Source organism: Phyllostomus discolor, chromosome 3 (assembly GCF_004126475.2).
Source record: "Phyllostomus discolor isolate MPI-MPIP mPhyDis1 chromosome 3, mPhyDis1.pri.v3, whole genome shotgun sequence".
Taxonomy (NCBI): Eukaryota; Metazoa; Chordata; class Mammalia; order Chiroptera; family Phyllostomidae; genus Phyllostomus; species Phyllostomus discolor.
This window is the reverse complement of record NC_040905.2, coordinates 197209019-197227441: the sequence shown is the minus strand read 5'-3', so window position 1 is coordinate 197227441 and position 18423 is coordinate 197209019. Positions and strand designations below refer to the sequence as shown.

The 18423-nt window shown below is 45.7% G+C and overlaps 1 protein-coding gene and 1 long non-coding RNA gene across 2 annotated transcripts; one reads left to right on the top strand and one right to left on the bottom strand.

The window, feature by feature from the left end:
- Nucleotides 1–4744: 4744 nt before the first annotated feature.
- Nucleotides 4745–6511, bottom strand: LOC114514449 (ras-related protein Rab-11B-like). Its single transcript, XM_036020127.1, is given in 4 exon segments — nt 4745–4779; nt 4782–4805; nt 4808–5356; nt 6496–6511. Coding segments are annotated over 4 exon segments (624 nt in total).
- Nucleotides 6512–11441: 4930 nt separating this feature from the next.
- On the top strand, nt 11442–12473 carry LOC118499776. The gene is made up of 2 exons (XR_004902309.1): nt 11442–11818; nt 12215–12473. It is a non-coding gene; the product is annotated as an uncharacterized LOC118499776 (long non-coding RNA).
- Nucleotides 12474–18423: the final 5950 nt, after the last annotated feature.

Genomic DNA, 18423 nt, shown 5'->3' with positions numbered 1-18423 from the left:
ACTCAACCATTTCTGTGAGCATCCTGATTAGCAAGTGGTTTGAATTGTGCATCAGATAGGTTGGCTATCTCTTTATCACTTAGTTGTACATTTTCTGGAGCTTTGATCTGTCCTTTCATTTGGCCCATATATTTTTGTCTCAGTGCACCTCTTACACAATAAGGGAAGGAGCCTTAGGTTCTCTCTAGGGCAGGGCAAACCATGGCACTGTGCTGTGGTGCTGTATGTGCGGGAGGGGCCCAGGAGGGAACAATGGGGACTGCTTAGCTATCAGCCAGCTTTTAGTCATTTCCCTGTCTACCCACACGCACACTGGCTTCTTGAGCTGCTGATTGCCAGGTGGCTGGGTTTCTGTATGGTATAGGACCCTGTCGGTCTCTCCAGTGAACTCTCCTGTCAGGCTGGGAGTGTCTCTCACTGCCACAACCCCCGCAGGCTTTTCAGTCAGATGCTTTGAAGCTTTATTCCCCTGTGCTGGAACTCTGGGTTTTTCGGTCTGTCTCCCACCCTAGTTGTTCCTGCCAGTTTATGTGCACACAAATGTGGGACCACTTGCTCCACCAGCATCCACTCCTACTGGTCTGAGAGCAGCCACCATGTCACCAGTCCTCTCTGCCTGTGTCTGTCCCTCATCCACTCTGGATGAATGTTTGTTCTGTAACTCTTGATTGTAGTACTTCCATACAGTTTCATTTTCTGGCAGTTTTGGTTGTTTTTTCTTTTTAAATTTGTTGTTGTCCTTCTTTTTTATTTTTTGACGAGGCAAAGTCTATGTACCTTTACCTCCATCTTGGGCAGAAGTCAGAGTGTACAAGTTTTATGCACCTGCCATGTGTCTGCAAAATCTTGTGTTGAGTTAAATAGGTCTCTGCCCAAAAGAAGACACCAGCATTGTTCTTGAAAGATTATTAGCTCTTCTGAAACATTGTTCTGCTGTTCATAAAACCTTTATGATGATTCTGATGGGCTCCTTGAAGAATGGACAGTTGCTGGCTGACCCTTTGGTAAAGAGGACAGAGGTGGGCATGCCAGTGTGCTGAGGAGAGCACTGCCCCAGGAGAAGACCTGGTCAGCATCTCTGACAGTGACGGCCCAGCTCCCCAGCTCTCCACAGCTGCCTTTGGTTTCCCACCTGTCTGTTACACCTGCCTTGTAATACACACAGTGTTCTTCAGACCCCTGTGAGCCCTGCCATTTCTGGACTCTGTGTGAAATGCTCAGGCGAAGTATCTGCATATTCCGCACCCTCATGACATTCGGATCCTGTGTGTCACCTCACACGTAGGACTCCTCTGAAGCCCAGATGTTAGGCAGTGATCTTTCCCCACCTTCTTTGGCCTCTCACATTTATTTCTTTACAACCTAGACACACCACCCTGAAGGTAAGTACAACCAAGCCAAGGAGTTGATTTTATTGCATCAACAGCAAACACCTGTGAAATGGTGCTTAGCTCCACTGACGCAGGCTCACCATGTGCATTGGCTTCATCATTGGGCTTCCCTGACCTGCACAGAAAAGCCAGGGGACTTGTTTGACTAGTGACACGGGAGTGGAAGGTGCCCATGTCATGTGCACCAGGAGTTTTTTAAAAGCTCTCAGATGGTTCAAAAGTGCAGGGAAAGTTGAATCACATCCATGTAAAGATGGGATGTGCTACTTTGTCTACTTCTCTCTAAAGGAGAATCAACGAACTGGAGCCACGGCGACAGGGTCTCTGTAGCTGCCCCAAACAGTGCTGTGGGTGTGGGTGGTTGCAGGTGGATGATCACAGATTGGCCCAGGTACTCAGAAAGACTCCAGAGAATGGCTTAGGTCCCCTAGCAAGTGACCTCTCCAATGCCCTGGGCTCAGGTTTATCTCCAATGTATTTGGACTGGTATCTGGGGTTGGCATTACCTGGAGACTGAATTCACACTGTGAGGACATCTGTGGGAGGCCTGTAGTCTCTTGATGGCCAAGCATGCACATGGCAACTGCCTTCTTCCAGGTGCTGTAAGAAGGAGCCAGGTGTCCTGGGTCCGAGACTGAGCTGACATTAAGAGACCATGGGCAACATTGGGAGGCCTCTTTCAGAAAGCCTTGGACTTGTGCTGGCTTCCCCAAACTCTCTGCTGGTGAAAGAGCTGAGGTTGGAAGAAAGCATGAAAGAAAAGGGAGCCCAAGGTGGCAAAGGGTAAATGGGGAAGTATGAGGCTACCATGGGCATCCCCAAGGAAATGCTTTTAGCAGGCAGGTGTTTTCGGACATTCGCTGGAATTGCAAAGGTTAGCATTAGGGCCTGGAGGGGCCCTGTATTGCAGGACCTGCAGCTAGTGGTGGTTTGTTAGAGGTAGTCCCCAAAATGTGTCTGGGAACCACAAGATTTTGGGTATCACAATTGAGGGACCATCTGGGTAAGTCTAGAATCGGAACCAGGGTCTCGTGTTCATCTAGGATCCAGCTGGATGTGAATGGATGCTTTTGATTCCTCAGTTAGACCCAATCGACTTCACTGCCTTTAGAAACTTAGGAAGCAGCACCACCCGTAATAGACCAGAGGCCTATCCCACCTCCCTGTGGGGCCGATGTCAGTGCAGGGCTGGGAAATCATTAGCTCTGTCTCCCAAAGAGAGGCATTTCCCTGACTAATGTCAGAAATGAAAAATCACATTCATAAAAACCAGAGGTTCTATGTGCAAATGCTAAGTGCAAAGTTATTTCCTATTGTTAACAGTAGCTTTGCTGAGGTACAATCGACATTCAACTACACATATTTAAAGTATACGACTCACCCTGACCCCTGTTGCTTGGTGGGTTGGGGGTTGGTCCATGGGTCTAAAGGTTTCTGGTTCAATTCCCAGTCCCTTCCCCTCTCCTTAATAATAAATAAATAAATAAATAAATAAATAAATAAATAAATAAATCTTTAAGAAAAGTAAGGTATAAAATTTGATAAGTTTGTACAGGGAGATGCCCATGAAACCATCACCTCAGTCTGACCAGTGAGTTTCCCATCATTCTCTGTAGTTTCCTCTGTGTCTTTGTGATCTCTCCCTTCTCCCCATTGTGCCACCCAATGCCCCAGGCAACCACCAATCTACTTTCTGTGTCTAGAGTTTGCATTTTCCAGACATTATAGAAATACAGTTATCAGCATGTACTTCCTTGTTGGTCTTGCTATTTGCACTCAGCATAATTATGCTGAATGCTTTCATGTTGTGTTTATCAATAGCCTGTTCCTTTCTTCGTGTTGGATCCTGTTCCCATGGATGGGCATACCTCCAATTATTTACCCATTTCTGTTGATGGACATTTTCTTGGTCCTGGTTTTCAGCTATTGCACTCAAGTGCCTTTGTACACTCACATACAATTCTCTGCATGGGTATACATTTACATTTCTCTTGGGTTATAGGTTCGAGTGGAATGGCTGGGTCACATAGTAGGTCTATGTTTAACTCTTGTAAGGAGGTGAACAGCTTTTCTGGAGTGACGGTACCATTTTACATTTCCATCAGCAGTGAGGGAGACTTCCAGAGTCTCCATTTCCTCCCCAATGCTTCGTAGTTTAAGTACAAAAAATTATAATGTGTTCTAGAAATCCCAAACTTCCCGACAGTTTCCTAGAATCCAAAGAGAACACGTTAAGTGCCTGTGTGAAAACAGTAAACTGTCATGATTTCCACAGAAAGCTTCACACATTGCTTCTTCGTCACCCATCACCATCCTGGTTGCTTTGTGTTCCACAAGCCTGTGATGGTTTTCTTAGAATGTCGGAGACACAAACTCTTTGGCTGATGATTCTGAAGTCCCGTCATTGTGTTCAGAATGTAACTCAAGTTTTCCACAAAGATGTTTCAAAATGTTGAATTGATTTTGTTGAATGTAAACATAAGTTTTTTCCTGAGCAACTGCCAAAAACCTTATATTGAGAAATACAACTCTTCAATAAATATTTCTGCATTAAGAATGAATCCTGGGTGGGAGAACATTCTGTGGGCATGCCTTCATCTCTCCTGTTCTCTTCTCTCTTTTTCCGTGTACACAAAACACTGAGACATTGGGTCACTTGCAAACAGATTCCTGACCACACAGGAGAAAAGGCAGTGGGAAGGGCATGGCAATGGGTGGGGAATGTTCTATGTGCAGAAAGGAAAGTGGGGTCTTCTCCCAGCATAAATCTATAGGTAGGAGCTGAGCTGAATTCAAACATGCTGTGGAAAAGCCGAGGTCAAAGACAAAGACAAATGCTGGTGCTGTCTCTGTGTGCGGAGTGAGGTGCCAAGAGCCTGTTTCTGTCTGCCTGAGCCTCCCTCCCTGTTCACTTGCATTTCAGTCTTCAGCCCACAGTGAGGATATAGGTGAGGCTCAGGGCCACCTAGGACAGTGGCCAGAGAGTGAGGGAGGGAATCACTCCTTGGAGTCTGCTGTGGGAAGCTGAAGAAGCCTGCTCAGTGCACACATCATCTTGCCTCTGGCTGGCCCTGTCCATCCTACCACCCTCTCAGGCCTTCCCTGAGGCAGACTGGGATCCCCCAAAAACAGATGCAGAAGCTGGGCTTCAAGTCCTTCTGGGGGGAGAGGTGGGGGAGAGAAGGTGCTGCTTGACTCCTCTTGTTCCTAAGCCCCAAGTGAGTCTGCAGAGCTCAGTGGGATGGTGGCAGTCAGTCAGAAAGACAGAGAGGGTTAGATCAGGGGAAACATCAGGGTGAGGGGTGGGTGAAGGGTGAGGATGTTCCCGCACACTTGGACAAGGCCCAGGGCACTCACTGGTTCTGGCAGGACTGTAGCTGTTTAGGTTCTGTCCATCAGTAAAGGGTGGCAGGTGATGCCCACCACGTTGTTTACGGGGCACTCTCTGTGGGCCGAGTGGTCTGCAATCTTCTTCTGTGACACGATGTGGTCGATCTCTGAGAGAACATTCCTGAAAGCTTCCTCTACAGTGGTGGACTCCAAGGCTGAGGTCTGGATGAAGCACAAGTTGTTCTCTGTTAAAGAATGGGTCTTGTCAGTGGACACAGCCCACAGATGGCACAGGTCACTCTTGTTGTCCACCAGCATGATGATGATGTTGCTGTCAGCATGGTACCCCAGCTCCTTCAGCCAGTACTCCACATTCTCATATGTCAGGTGCTTGGTGATGCTGTGTACCAGCAGCGTACCCTCTGCACCCCAGTAGTATGCAGTGGTGATGGTGCAGTTGTGCTTCCGGCCAGCTGAATCCCACATATGGGTCTTGATGGTCTTGCCATTCACCTGGATGCTGAAGGTGGCAAACTCCATGCCAATAGTTCTTTTGCTCTCTAGGTCAAATTCGTTGTGGGTGATGTGGTCCAGCAGGTTGCTCTTCCCTACACCCACGTCCCTGATGAGCACCACTTTGAATAGAGAGTCGTACTTGTCTTTCTGGGTCCCATTGTCCTGGTGCTACTGGCCCATTTCTCATTTTTTTGTTGAGCACACAGTGGGAGCTCCTTGAAGCAGAAAGTTGCAATATGGTGCTCTGATATGGGCAAAGAGTCACTAGGAGGGGTGGGATGTGACAGACACGGTGTGGGCAACAGCAGCACATGGCCTTTCCTTCAGCCTCACAACCCAGTTCATCCTGCAGACCTGGTTGCTCATAGGCTGCCATCTGTTCTTGGAGACAATCAACAAGACACAATGCAGTGCACAGTCTTTGCCACCATTTGTCAAGCTCAGTTCCTTTATCTCAGGGCAGGACAAACTCTAGCCCATCCATGGTGTCTCAGGTTATACAGACCTCAAAATAGCAGTGACCAGGTATCTGTTGAGCGAGAACTAGGCAGGATCACACAAGGGGCTAGGAGGACTTTCAAAGCAGGCCACAGATGGGATGCCACAACTTCTAGGTTCACTGCCCTGTGTCCAGCTCCTCCTGTGACACAGGCCTCTTTCTGGTTTGGGGAGTGCAGAAATGGACCATTGGCACAAGGCATTAGTAACCCATTGCTTTTGAGAAGCCTCAGCTGTGGGCACTGGAGCCTCATCACAAGATTCTTTTCACTTACACCTTATACAAAAATAGATTCAAGGTGGATAAAAGACTTAAATATAAAGCGTGACACCATTAAAGTCCTAGAAGAGAACGTAGGTAGGAAAATCTCAGATATTTCACGCAGAAACTTTTTTACTGACTTGTCTCCTAGAGCAAGGGACATAAAGGAAAGAATAAACAAATGGGACCTCATCAAAATTAAAAGCTTTTGCACAGCTAAGGAAAACAGTATCAAAATAAAAAGAGAACCAACTGTATGGGAAAACATATTTGCTAATGATACCTCAGACAAGGGTTTAATCTCCAAAATATATAAAGAACTTACGCGACTCCACTCTAAGAAGACAAGTAACCCAATTAAAAAATGGGCAAAGGACTTGAACAGACAATTCTCCAAGGAGGACATACAGAAAATCCAAAGACACATGAAGCGATGTTCAATATCGCTAGCCATCAGAGAGATGCAAATTAAAACCACAATGAGATACCACTTCACACCAGTCAGAATGGCCATCATAAACAAAGCAACAAATAACAAGTGTTGGAGAGGATGTGGAGAAACGGGGTCCCTAGTGCACTGTTGGTGGGACTGCAGACTGGTACAACCATTATGGAAAGCAGTTTGGAACTTCCTCAGAAAACTAAAAATGGATCTGCCTTTTGACCCAGCAATTCCATTGCTGGGACTCTATCCTAAGAACACTAAAACACCAATACAAAAGAACCTTTGCACCCCGATGTTCATAGCAGCACAATTTACAATAGCTAGGTGCTGGAAGCAACCTAGATGCCCATCAGTAAATGAATGGATCAAAAAACTATGGTACATTTACACAATGGAATTCTATACAGCAGAAAGAAAGAAGGAGCTCATACCCTTTGCAACAGCATGGATGGAGCTGGAAAGCATTATGCTAAGTGAAACAAGCCAGGCAGTGAAAGACAAATACCACATGATATCACCTTTAACAGGAATCTAAACAACAAAACAAAACAAAACAAAACAAAAAACTAGCAAAATATAACCAAAGACACTGAAATAGGGGATAGTCTGACAGTGGCCAGAGGGGAGAGAAGAGGGAATTTCAGGGGGGAATGGGTAGGGATTACAGGAACAAATTTGGAGGACACATGGACAAAAACTAAGGGTGGGGGGTAATGGGGGGAAGGGGGGAGGGTTGGGTGGAGGGGCTGAAACGGGAGTAGGGGGCAGAAAACTGTACTTGAACAATGATTGAAATAAAAAAAAAAAAAAAAAAAAAAAAAAAAAAAAAAGATTCTTTTCACAAGGAACCCCTCCCCACATGCTCTCCACATCTGCACACCCTGTCTATAGTTCAAGACCCCTGCCTGTCCCCAAGATCCACCTTTCCAGGAATCGTTCTCTGACCCCACCAGCCCAGCAGTGCCAGACATTAGTCTGAGGTTTCTACTCACACTGTCCCATTGAGTCCCTACAGCCATCTACAGACAGGTAGGATTGACCCCATAAGGGGACACTAAGGCTCTGAGAGGTTCAATTTATCCTCATGGCATACAAGGGACAGAGATAGGAAGGAAGCCCAGGTCTGTGTGAATCCAAAGCCTGTGTTTGTAAGCACTTTCTATGTGATGCCCCCTCCCAGGCAGCACCCCGTTTCCTGACCCTCAGTGGTCCAGACTTGGTCCCACCCAGCTGGGTTCCTGCATCAGCTTGTGGAACAAAGTGTGTGTACGGACGATGTCTTCCATCTCTCCACTTCTGCTAGAGACCTCCAGCATATGGCGAGGTGCATGTAGTGACTAAACATTTGTTCCTTCATTGTGGTTGAATCAGACAACCAGGAAAAGGAGTTAAAATGTGCTCAATACCAGACACTGTACTTTCCATGCATTATTTTCCCCGCTCTATCCTTATTGGCACTATTAGAATGATTCTTGACAGGTGCTGTCATCTTTGGTACACACAGTTTCTTTGTTTCTGACTCTTGTTACAATGGAGTGACTCACCAACTGCCCCCAGCACGTGAGTGGTGGAAGTTGGGTAGTCCACACACCCCATTTGACAGTAATACTCCATTCTCGCCACACATGCTTGGCTTTCAGATTTCATGGTTAAATCTGGTTCCAAATGGCAGCCTTTCATGGCATCCACTATCTTCTTTTTTGTTTCGAGTGTGTATTTTGAGTAATTTCAAGTCACTGAGTAGATCTGGAAGAGAGGAGATGCCCAGGAACAGTCTTGGACTCCCATCAATGACAGTAGATCATTGGGGTAGTGGGAGGGGTTGGTGGGGCCCTGGGGACAGAAAACTGGGCTCAGAAGGAATATAAAGGCAGAGGCGCAGGATCGCAGAACCACCGTCAGGGAAAGACACATTCCCAGTGACCCTCACTGAGTCAGTGTTGTCCCTCCCGAGATGAAGCTGCTGCTGCTGTGTCTGGGGCTGACCCTGGTCTGTGCCCACCATGAAGACAACCATGACGTCGTGACAAGCAACATCGACATATCAAAGGTAGAGTCGGCGAAGCCTAGGGAGCTTAGACCTTGGGGGTTTTGGGGGATTGTGAAGCCAGGTTGCCCTCCCAGAGGGTGAGAGGTTTGATGGTAAACAAAGGGGGTGGTCTCTGACCTTGGACCAAGAGCAGTTGTAGCATGTGGAAAGATGACAACCCTCAGGGACCTCCATTCTCACTGCAGGGACAGTGGAAAGAGCCCTACATGGGGTGTCCATCGACCTGAGTTGTAATGCCACCTTCACATCACCAGTCTGAGTCCTGGCCCAGGGGCCAGAGCTCAAGGAGACAGGGTTCATGCAGGGTCCCGTCTCTTCTTTTTTCTCCCAATGATTTTACTGATTATTTGCAGCTTTCTGGGGAGTGGTATACCATTTTCCTGGCCTCGGATGTGAAGGAAAATGTAAAAGAAAATGGTGTCATGAGAATGTTTATGGAATACACCCAGGCCTTGGATAACTCTTCTCTGTTACTGAAATATCATAAGAAGTAAGTACGACATTTCTACTTGGGGAAACAGGCTGAGTATGGTTTTGGAGCTTCACACACACACACACACACACACACACAACACAAACACACAATCATGGACATTCTTTTGCACACTTACATTGTGGGCCTGTGTTCAAAACAGCAACTCTTATCAGGCACTGATCCTCCACTTGATCAACCTGAAGATTCTCTAGATTCAGAGGTAAGAACTGCTGCAGGGATAGTTTTAAATGGCAGTAGAGGTGGTGAGGGAAGAGGGGATCTGAGTCATAAGCAGTGCGACAGTGTAGATTAGGTAAGAGGGTAGGATGAGTCTTTTGTGAAACTATCTCTTACTAGAAATTTTTCTATACTGAGTCCTAGAAATTTTTTCTCTTTCCACCCCAATTATCCCTTGGGTAAAAGAAGATGATCATAACTCTTTCCTATAGGTTTTTTTTCCTTTTTTGTGTGAGAACTGAGTGAGGCAATGCTTGTACAGCATTTATCTGAGACGCTGGCACAGCTGAGCCCTCAGCCGAGTACCTAGACAGGTGGCCGCAGCAGCAGTGAGAGTGGGAAGTGGAGGAACAGTGATGTCAGTAGTTGGCTCATTCTTAAAGTAGCAAATAAAGTGAAACAGGAAAATAAAAGCTCTTTCAAAGTTTTACCAAAGGTTTTTCAATACTTCACGAAATGGGACACTCAGGTTACAGGTGGAGTGGGAGGGAGCCAGCCCCTCAGTATCTCACGGGCACCACTCAGCTCCTTCTGTTTCACAGGGTCAAGGGAGAGTGTGTTGAACTGACTTTCATTTGTGATGAAACAGAAGAGGAAGGTGTATATAGTGTTTCCTGTAAGTATACATTTAAAAAGTCTCTGTAAATTGTACTTCCAGCTGCAAGAAGTTTACTACATGCCAATGCCTTTAGCATAGAGATCCCTTTCTGCCTCATGCTCTTTAGGTTCTACACATGAGCCACGTAATAGCCAAGTTCTCTAATATTTGGGGAACCTTGTTTGTAATACTCAGGGCCTGGCACATAGACCATGAGAATAAGATGGCAGTGTGGTCATCTGTGCCACCGGCAACAAAAGAAAACTGGACCACAAAAATTTAAATTGTTGGAGAGCTTCTGATTCCATGTCCACCGTGAGGACTTCTGGTGGCCATTGCCACAGAACCTTGTGCAGACAGGGTGCCAGTATGTAATACCAGCGGGGCTCCTAGACAGGACAGAGACACACAGTCAGCAGGCATGGCTGAGGGAGGTGCTCGAGCCTCAGGGGAAGTAATAGTACGGCAGTAGCAACTGTGGCAGAATTTCCTACCAGGTGGAACCCAGGTACCAAGGGTTGTCATTTCCACCCTTGGAAGTTAACCAGATGAAGCCCAGGAGGCAAATAGAAAGCTCAGATATCACCTTACCTCTTTCAGGGTGTGCACTTGAATTGTTTTGTGAAAAAATATAGGTAAAGAGTTTCACTTGCTTACCATGGACATAAGAAGTTCTGACCTGTGTTTTGTTTCCTCCACAGATGATGGATACAATGAGATTCGAGTAGTTGAAACAGACTACGATGACTATTATATATTTTATTTCTTGAATTACGATAATGAGAAAGTATCCCAACATATGGAGCTCAACGGTAGAGTATTTTCATGCTGATATTCACCTTGGAGTGGGCTACACATAAAAGTTCCCCCAATCTTCTGCTGAGCCATTTCTCCTCCCCCACAGAGAGGTACTGACTGTGGGTAACGCCCAGGCAAGGCAGTGATGGGAAGTTGATTAAATCTCTCACCATGCAGAAGGATATTCTAAATAGTCACAGTCAAGACAGGCTACAGCCCCTCCCTCACTTCTGCTTAAGCACCAGTCAGTGCCATCCATCCCCATGATCTGACCCCTTCCCCAAGGACCTCCATGGGGGTCCAACACAAAGTCACAGCCATTACTGTCACTTTCCCATAGCACGAAAACCATATGTGAGTCTAGAACTCGAGAAAAGGTTTGAGAAACTTTGCGAAGACAATGGAATCCCGAAGGAAAATGTGCAGGACTTGACCAATGCTGGTAAGTTTAGCTCTCTCTGGTTTCTTCTTCCTATGTTCTCGTGTTACTGACTGGAGAAAAGCAAGAGAAGGTAACAACTCCAATGGGGCCACTCTGTCGTACCCTAGACGATTATTTGGTTTCTCTCTGGGAAATAAGGGGCTGCTGGTTGACTGTGCTCTGTTCCGCCTCTGCAGACCCCTGTTCCCAGGACTGATGGAGCCACAGAGCCCAGGCCTCCAGGTGGGTGCAGTCTGGTGGTGCTGGGGTAGTCCAGGGGTCCCTACCCTCCAAACCGACAAGGCTTGATGCCCAAATGTTGCAACACACACATTTGGTGAGGAAGCTGGTGGGGTGAGCTTGAAATTTGGAGTTGGGAGTGCTGGTTGAGGAGCCATCCCTTCTTCAGCTTTAGAGCAAATGGTCTCAGGATTGAAGGGATAAACAAGGATGTACCCCTCACAGGGTCACTGTGTGGATATCCTGCTGCTGAGAAGGCCTCAGGAGTTGATAATGTCCTAAAATCATTAACACTTCAAATGTGAAACAGGGCAAGAGTACCAGGGTGGGAGTGTCAAACTCCAACACACCTCTGGGATTTGTCCCTCTTCCAAGGCCTCACCCTTGGTCTCACCCTCCCATTTCTGAGAATACCATCTTCCTTTGATCTCTGCACATCCTTCACTTCTGCCCTGGAAGTGAGCTGTCTGACCTTCCCATTGTCCTTCCCCAGGAAAATAGGCCTTGAATTTCCTCCTGTGTTTCCTCCCTCAGCTGTATTGTGGGGCTTTATTCAGGTAACATTTGGGAAAGTCTTAGCAAGTATGGCTTGCATAAAGCCAACATTTAATAATGATAACTATGGTTGTTGCCATTCTTTCTTGACTTATCAAAACTTGTGCAATACCTTTAATGCTGAGGATGGCAGAAAGCAGCCTGGGGTCCTCCACTGAGTCCTCTCTGTTTTTCACAGACTCAGTTTTGGGAAGAGTAAGATGGGAACAGTCATAGAAAAAGAAAAATCATTGCCCAATGCCCCCCTTCCCCCTGTTCTGGCACGTAGGCTGGGTTCGAGAGCAGGCTGTCAGCTACATCTTCACCACTTTTCTCTGTAGTGGAAACTCTGTCTGTCCCCAGTTCAATCCAGGAAGTGCTAATGAGTTTCCTGTACTGTCTCTCATGTGCTTATTTAGTGCCCAGTGAGTGCTTCCTTCCAAGGTCCCCATGTCATCCTGTGACAAGTTCTGTGACCTGATTTTCAGCACTGTCCTCCAGGAAGACATTGTCTCTGAATCTTCAGCATCTTCTCAACCTGTCTAGAAAGGACTCATCAACTCACCAAGAACCAAAGGTTTTCTCTATATTTCCAACTCCCTATGCCATACCTGAGCGAACTCTACCATGAATAACACTTTCTTCTACCTGGTCAATAAATCACGTATCTTGCAATTAGTTGTGTGACTGTCTGTGTGTACATGAGAGACTGAGAGCTGGCAGCAGGCCCACGAGGGGCTCCTTGGCCCTGTACCCATAATGCTCCTCTGCCCTCTCAGAATCTCCCTGGGTTTCAGGATTCTCCCACCTCTGCAGTCATTCTGCATCCCTGTGAGCACTGCCTGCCCTTTGATTGGCCTGTTACATAGTGACCTGATAAAGCAAACTAGGAGCTGCCCAGAGTTTGCCCAATCCTGGAATTCTCCTTCTCAGGGTGGCACTGGGAGATGGATGCTCCAAGGGTGGCCAGGAGCGTCAGGGGTCAGGTCCCGGCCTCCTCACATGGCTTCTCTACACCCACACGTTGGGAGGGAGTAGAGGTCGGAAAACCTCCCTCACCACCACTGGTATCTGCTTTGTATATCTTGTATGAGATGCTAGTGTTCTTAGGTATATTAAGAATACAAAGTTTAATTAAAATTGGGGTGAAGGACCCCTCCCATTCTCTACAGGTGCCTTCTTCATGTAACAGTACCCTTGCCAGGCTAGGCTACCTTGAGTGTTCTCACTGATATCAAAGACACAGGACTTGAAAAACATTGTTCTCTCCTGGGTATGTAACATTTAGTGGTAAAGCAATAAATGGTGATTGATTTCCCTTGGGAACAACATTCACCCCCTCCCAGCCCAAGGGTCATTTGTACCAGGTTTCACTATGTTGATTCCACTGATGGTTGTTTTCCTAACAGATTTCATTATCAGCAACATGAATGCCAATTTCTGTCCACAAGTTAAAGGGAATGTACTAGATCCACATTAGCATGTTGTGATCTCAGAAACTGGTTGATGAATAACAGATACATGCAGCAGGACACAATTCACATAAATGGTATTAACACAGAGAACAATGGGAAATATCATTTTTGGATTGTCATGCATGGGATCATGCAGTGCTTCTCAGAATATGCACACAAATCACCTGGGACTGTGATGAACTGCCCCTCTGAGTTAGCAGGGGCAGTGCTAACTCCCCTGAGACCCTGCTTTCTAACAGGCTCCCAGAGGTGCCAGTGCTGTGCTGCCTTGGGAGGTGTGACTCTGGTGAGAGGAGTCTGTCCTTCTCACCTTCTTCTGTGCCTCAGTACCTTGGATTATTTAGCCTCCCCTGATTGGCAGGGCCTCTCAGTTATATCCTCGACTCCCATAAATGGTAAGGTATTGCCACCCACAAATGTTTGTTAAAATAAGTGTTTCCATGGAGACATGAGGGCTGGCACCTCCTATGCCAGTGTCTTGTTCCTGTCACCCAGATCGGTGATTATTTCCCCTAAAGACAAACATGGAGAAGGACATTGAATTTCAAACCTGTATTTCATTTTCTAGGATATCGAATAAAACCAGGAATTGAATGAAACTTATGTTGCAATCAACCTTCAATGGGAGCAATGCTACTGCTTCTTGGTGCACTTTGCTCAGGGACTGGAGGGCCAAGTTTACAGTCAAGTCCCATTGGGCCTTTTCCACCATGACATTTAAAAGCTAAGTCTTTTCTTTTTTTAGTTCTGTATCACCCTACTATCACCTTCCTGTCCATGAACACATTCTTAAGGTTGGAAATACACTGAGTTTGTTAAGGAAAGAGAAACAAACCTGTTGCAAAGAGCACACAGGAGAACTCCCAAAGGCAGGGCAGTGTCAATGGGATTACTCACTAGGTCACACATGCTCAGTTGCGTCCGAGAGCTCAATCTGCCTGTGCATCAGAAATACAGTGAGGAAGCTCTGGTCTTGCCTCCAGCTGGACCAGAGACACAGGTCTTGCTTTAGTTTCCTGATTGAGCTGGAACAAGTCACCAGGAACTTGGAGGCCAAAACAGCCAGTTTATTGTCCTGTAGTTCTGGAGGTCAGACATCTCACCCGTGGTCTCTGGACCAAAACCAATGAGCCCTGTGTCTGTCAGTGTACTCACATCATCTTCTATGTCTTTCTCCGAGTTTTAAAATTTTCTCCTCTGTAGTCTTCTTGTGTGTTCTTGGTTGTTAACTCCTATTTTCTTTCACCAGTTTGTTTGTTTCACAGTGTAGAATATTTAAGTTTAGAATTAGCCAGCTGGACTCAGTTTAGAGGACCCCAATTTTGTTGGCAACTTCCAAATGATCCCATGGGGAAGGCAGGTGAACACATGCCTTCTTCTCCCCATCAGGCCTGAGCAGGGTGGGGGCCTTGGCCATGTCAGTGTTGTAGAGCTTCCTCACAGCCTGTTTGGCCTGGTGCTTGTTGGCCTTGACACCCCCCAGTGAACACAAGTGTGCCATTGTCTTCTGTCTTCTTCATGGCTCCTTTGGTGGACAGGGGCACAGGACAATGGCAGAGTGGTCAAGCTTGGGTTTCCTGGGCCAGACATTAAGGCTGTCTCCTGAGGTACAGTGTTTGACTGGGGAAAGGTCATTGGCACACAGATCTTTGTTGTGTGTGGCTTTTTAAGCCTTAACTCTGCTTTCTTTGCCTTCAAAGCATTTGATTTGGCTTTGGCTTTGGCCTTGGCTGTGGCTTTGGCATTGGAGGGGGAACGAGCTTCCTTTTTCCGTGTGGGCACCATCTTCATGAAAAGGCTGTTTGTTTAGTTAACCATTAGTTATTATCATGAGTCTTTGCTGGTATACAGAAATGCTACTGATTTTTGTCATTTCAATACTTTTGCAACGTTGAAGAATTTCTCAATAATTATAATGAAATTTGGTCCAATAGTTTGTGGAGTCTTGGTTTTATAGGTATACAATCATAGTATTGCAAAGAGTGGGAAAGTACCTGCTCCAATACATAGGCCTCTCTCTGTCTTTTTTTCTCTTCTCCTTGTCACTTTAGCCAGAACCTTCAGGGATGCTTAAATATTGAAACCATACTTTCGGTACCTGAAATTGGTACAGAACTAAGGCCCATCCCACTGACTATTTTTGTATTGCCTGTGAGCTGAGACATTTGCAATCAACAGGATATGAGGAACACTATGTTCCACCCCAGTGGAGTAAATTTTCAAAAATTTTACTCAAAAAAAGGAATCCATTCCTCTTAGTAATACATCTGTATTTCCAAAAAAAAATTGTAATCAGTGTTCTATTTGAATTTTATCCAAAATGTGGAAATGTTCTTTCTCTATTATTGTGTCAGTACCTATATAATACCCTAATTTTGCTGCTTGTCCTGCAAGACATAAAATGCCAGTATTTCCCACTCAGCTGGACAGAGAAGGACTTTACTGGCCCCTTCTCTGTACCATGGCCTTTCTCCTGACCACTCTTAGCTGTGGTGAGCTGTGCAGCACTGTCCCCCAAATACATGAGATTGTCTAATTGAGCCCCTCAGTGTGCCTTCCATAAAGTGAACATGAAAGTATCTAATTGTGAGATTCAGGAGATATTATTTTTAAAGTTTTTATTTATTTATGTTTTGAGAAAGAAGAAAGGAGGGAGAAGTTGAGGGAGAGACATATCGATGTGAGAGAGAAATATGGATCGTTTCCCTCCGATTCATCCTGAGTGGGAAAGGAACCTGCAGCCCAGACCTGTGCCCTGACCTGGAATCAAACCAGTGACCTTTTGCTTGGCAGGACAACATCCAATCAAGTGAGCCACACTGGTCAGGGCTCAGGGAATGTTTTTAAGTTGCCCTCTTACTGCTCTCCTTGAATGACTTCAAGTGAGTGGAGGAAGCCTAGATAAATGTCAAATTAACTTCTAGTGTAAATGTCAACCCAGGACACCCTGAGGTCATCTGGTATTTCAAGATTGACAAGGGAGACTCCACATCTCCCTTCCCAGCTTCAGACTCTCTGCCAGCTGAGCTTCTGGTCCCAGGACACACTTGAGTTGAAACCATCTGCTCCTGGAAGCAGGCCCATCAAGAAGATACCAGTGTTGCGCTTTTAAAAAATATATACATTTTATTGATTAGGCTATTATAGTTGTTCCACTTCCCCCCATATCTTCCCCTCCAGCCTGCACATGCCCTGCTACTCACGTTCCTGACCCTCCTTAGCTCATATCCACGGGTCCTACATAGAAGTTCTTAGGCTTCTCCATTTCCTATACTCTTCTCTTTTTTTAACTTTTTAAAAAAGATTTTATTTATTTATTGTTTAGAGAGGAAAGGGAGAGAGAAAGAGAGAGAATGAGAGAAACATCAATGTGTGGTTGCTGGAGGTCATGGCCTGCAACCCAGGCATGTACCCTGACTGGGAATCAAACCTGCGACACTTTGGTTCGCAGCCCGCACTCAATCCACTGAGCTACACCAGCCAGGGCCCTATACTATTCTTAACCTCCCCCTGTCAGTTTTCTACCCACCATTTATGTACTTATTCTCTGTACGTTTCCCCCATTCCTCCCTCCCTTTACCTGCTGATAACTCTCCATGTGATCTCCATTTCTGTGATGCTGTTCCTGATCTATTTGTTTGCTTAGTTTTTTGTTTTTTGTTTTTTTAGGTTCGGAAATTGATAGTTGTGAGTTTGTTGTCATTTTACTGGTCATGTTTTTGATCTTCTTCTTTTTCTTAGAAAAGTCCCGTTATTATTTCATATAACAAAGGCTTGGTAATTATGAACTCCTTCAAGTTCAGCTTATCTGGGAAGCACTTTATTTGCCCTTCTCTTCTACATGATATCTTTGCTGGATAGAGTAATCATGGATATAGGCCCTGGCTTTTGTTGATTTTCGAATACTTCTTTCAGCCCCTTCTTGTCTGGAAGGTTTCTTTTCTGAAATCAGCTAATAGTCTTATGGGAACTCCTTTGTAGGTAACTGTCTCCTTTTTCTTGCTGCATTTAAGATTCTCTTCTCTTTAATCTTGGGTAATGTACTATGATGTGCTTTGGTGTGTGCTTCCTTGAGTCCAACTTCTTTGGGACTCTCTGACTTCGTGGACTTCCTGGAAGTCTATTTCTTTTGTCAGAGTGGAGAAGCTGTCCTTCATTATTGTTTCAAATAAGATTTCAATTTCTTGTTCCTGTTCTCCTTCTGGAACCCCTATGATTTGGATATTGGAATGCTTAAAGCTGTCCTGGATGTTCCTAAGCCTCTCCTTTTTTTGAGTTCTTGTTTCTTCATTGTGTTCTGCTTGAATGTTTATTTCTTCATTTTGGTCCAACCCATTGATTTGAGTCCTGGTTTCCTTCCCTGCACTGGTGGTTCCCTTTATTTCACTTTTCATAGCCTTCACTTTTTCCTGTATTTTGTGATCATACTCAACCATTCTTGTGAGCATCCTGATTACCACCAGTGCTTTGAACTGTGCATCTGATAGGTTGACTAAATCTTGGTTGTTTAGTTGTATTTTTTCTGGAGCTTTGATATGTTCTTTCATTTGGGCCATATAATTTTGTTGTAGCATGGCTTTTACATAGTAAGGGGCAGAGCCTTAGGTATTCACCAGGGTGGGAAAATCCACATCACTGTCCTGTGAGCTGCATGTGGTGGAGGGTTCTAGGAGGGAACAATGTGGACACCTCAGCTCTGGGCTGGCTTTCAGTCACCTCCCCCACTACCCATATGCAAATTGGGTCCTTCTGGTGGTGATTCCTGGGTGGTGGGCTTGTGTACATTTGAGGACTCTGGGTTTCTCCAACGAACTGCCCTGTGAGGCTGGGAGTTTCTTCTGCTGCCCCTCAATCCCCACAGGTTTTCTCGGAGGCTTTTAGGCTTTATTTCCTTGCACTGGAATCCTGGTTTGTGGGGAATGTCTCAATCCTCGGGTGTTCTTCCTGGTTTATCTGCACGCAAATGTGGGACTGCTCACTGCACCAGCTGACACATTGCCTGGTTTGCCAGCCACTGCTTTGCCTTGAGTCCTATCCACCTGGCCAGCTGTCTCTGTCCCTTCTACATGTCTGGATGAATGTTTTTTTTTTTCAATTTTATTTTTCATTGTTGTTCAAGTACAATTTTCTATCTTTTACTCCCATCCCAGCCC